At 39.4% G+C, this 1,193-nt stretch overlaps 1 protein-coding gene and 1 non-coding gene across 2 annotated transcripts in view; both read left to right on the top strand.

The window, feature by feature from the left end:
• The first annotated feature begins 297 nt into the window (after nt 1–297).
• On the top strand, nt 298–370 carry trnar-ccu. Its single transcript has one exon. It is a non-coding gene; the product is annotated as a tRNA-Arg (tRNA).
• Nucleotides 371–532: 162 nt separating this feature from the next.
• The window catches only part of plbd1 (phospholipase B domain containing 1), a 6,720-nt gene continuing 6,059 nt past the window's right edge, over nt 533–1,193 (top strand). The window contains exon 1 of the mRNA XM_035654836.1: nt 533–744. Within this exon, the coding sequence (XP_035510729.1) occupies nt 675–744 (70 nt within the window). The 5' untranslated portion in view covers nt 533–674. The remainder of the gene's footprint in view (nt 745–1,193) is intronic.

Raw genomic sequence — 1,193 nt, 5'->3', positions numbered from 1 at the left:
TTACTCTCCAGAACTGAGTATCTTTTTTTTCGGGCCAATTCAGCCACTGCTGAAATAAGTAGACTTACTTGGACTTAAACTAACTATATGAAAGTGTTTGGCCTATTTTAGAAGGACATAACTTCAATTAATTTTTAATAGTTTTTCAGCTATAGTTAAATTATATTAAATGCCGGATGCCGTGTGTGTTACTATAACAAATAACACACGTTTGCAACCACAATATAACTAAATATTAATGTTATGTAGTAAATTTGACCTATAAAATGATACCTGGTTTCCTTATATTGCCGCAAAGCCCCAGTGGCCTAATGGATAAGGCACTGGCCTCCTAAGCCAGGGATTGTGGGTTCGAGTCCCATCTGGGGTGGAAGCTTTTGCTTTTCTCCAATTGCAAAATGGGAAAACTCATTGGCAATATCATAATTACAGAAAAGAATAGGGAGTAATGCTGTTACGCTAAGTACATAGTGCTCTGACTCTCAAAGGGGCCGTGCACTTGGAGTCCTTCTTCCTCCGGCTCGCAGCCAATCAGGAAACGCTCCGCTCCGTTGGTTCCCTTGGACTTTCCCTTCGCCACATGATATCTGACTTCTCCTTCGCCTGATTCACCGTTAGCACCGTCCGTGTGTTTTTCTGTCTCTTCTTTAGCTGTTAACTGCATCTACACAGCCATGCCTTTAGTAACGAGGCTGTGTGTCTTTCTTTTATTCACTGCGGTTGCGTCCTTCGCCTCTGCTGACAGTAAGTAGGCCGACTTCATGTGAATCACGGGTGGTTGTATAAGGATCTGATTTCTCTAGTTTTCAGCATTTAACAAGCATTGGTTGGCTGTAAGCATGCATGCTATTCTGTATTAATGGTTTTTACTCACACTCTCTGTCAGCTGTATTTAATGTTTGTCGGAGATTATTATGTTCAGTGTGTTTTGTTTACCTATATACACTGAAGGGTAATACCCAAACTCACGAAGGCTGCTGCTACTGGGATCTTTTAGTTTCAGTTTCCCCTATATCCACAAAGCTATATTAACACAAAATACAGACTTAAGATAAGATAAGATAAGATAAGAAAACTTATTTGTCCCACAATGGGGAAATTGCAGTTTGCAACAGCATACAGAAAAAGGACAGAATAAAAAATAACAAGAGCAAAGAGTAGCTTATAAAACATAAATAATGAAAAAGAATAGC

The sequence above is a fragment of the Morone saxatilis genome, unplaced genomic scaffold (assembly GCF_004916995.1).
Source record: "Morone saxatilis isolate NCDOM2014 unplaced genomic scaffold, NCSU_SB_2.0 Contig14, whole genome shotgun sequence".
Taxonomy (NCBI): domain Eukaryota; kingdom Metazoa; phylum Chordata; class Actinopteri; family Moronidae; genus Morone; species Morone saxatilis.
This window is presented reverse-complemented; position numbering and strand designations above follow the sequence as displayed.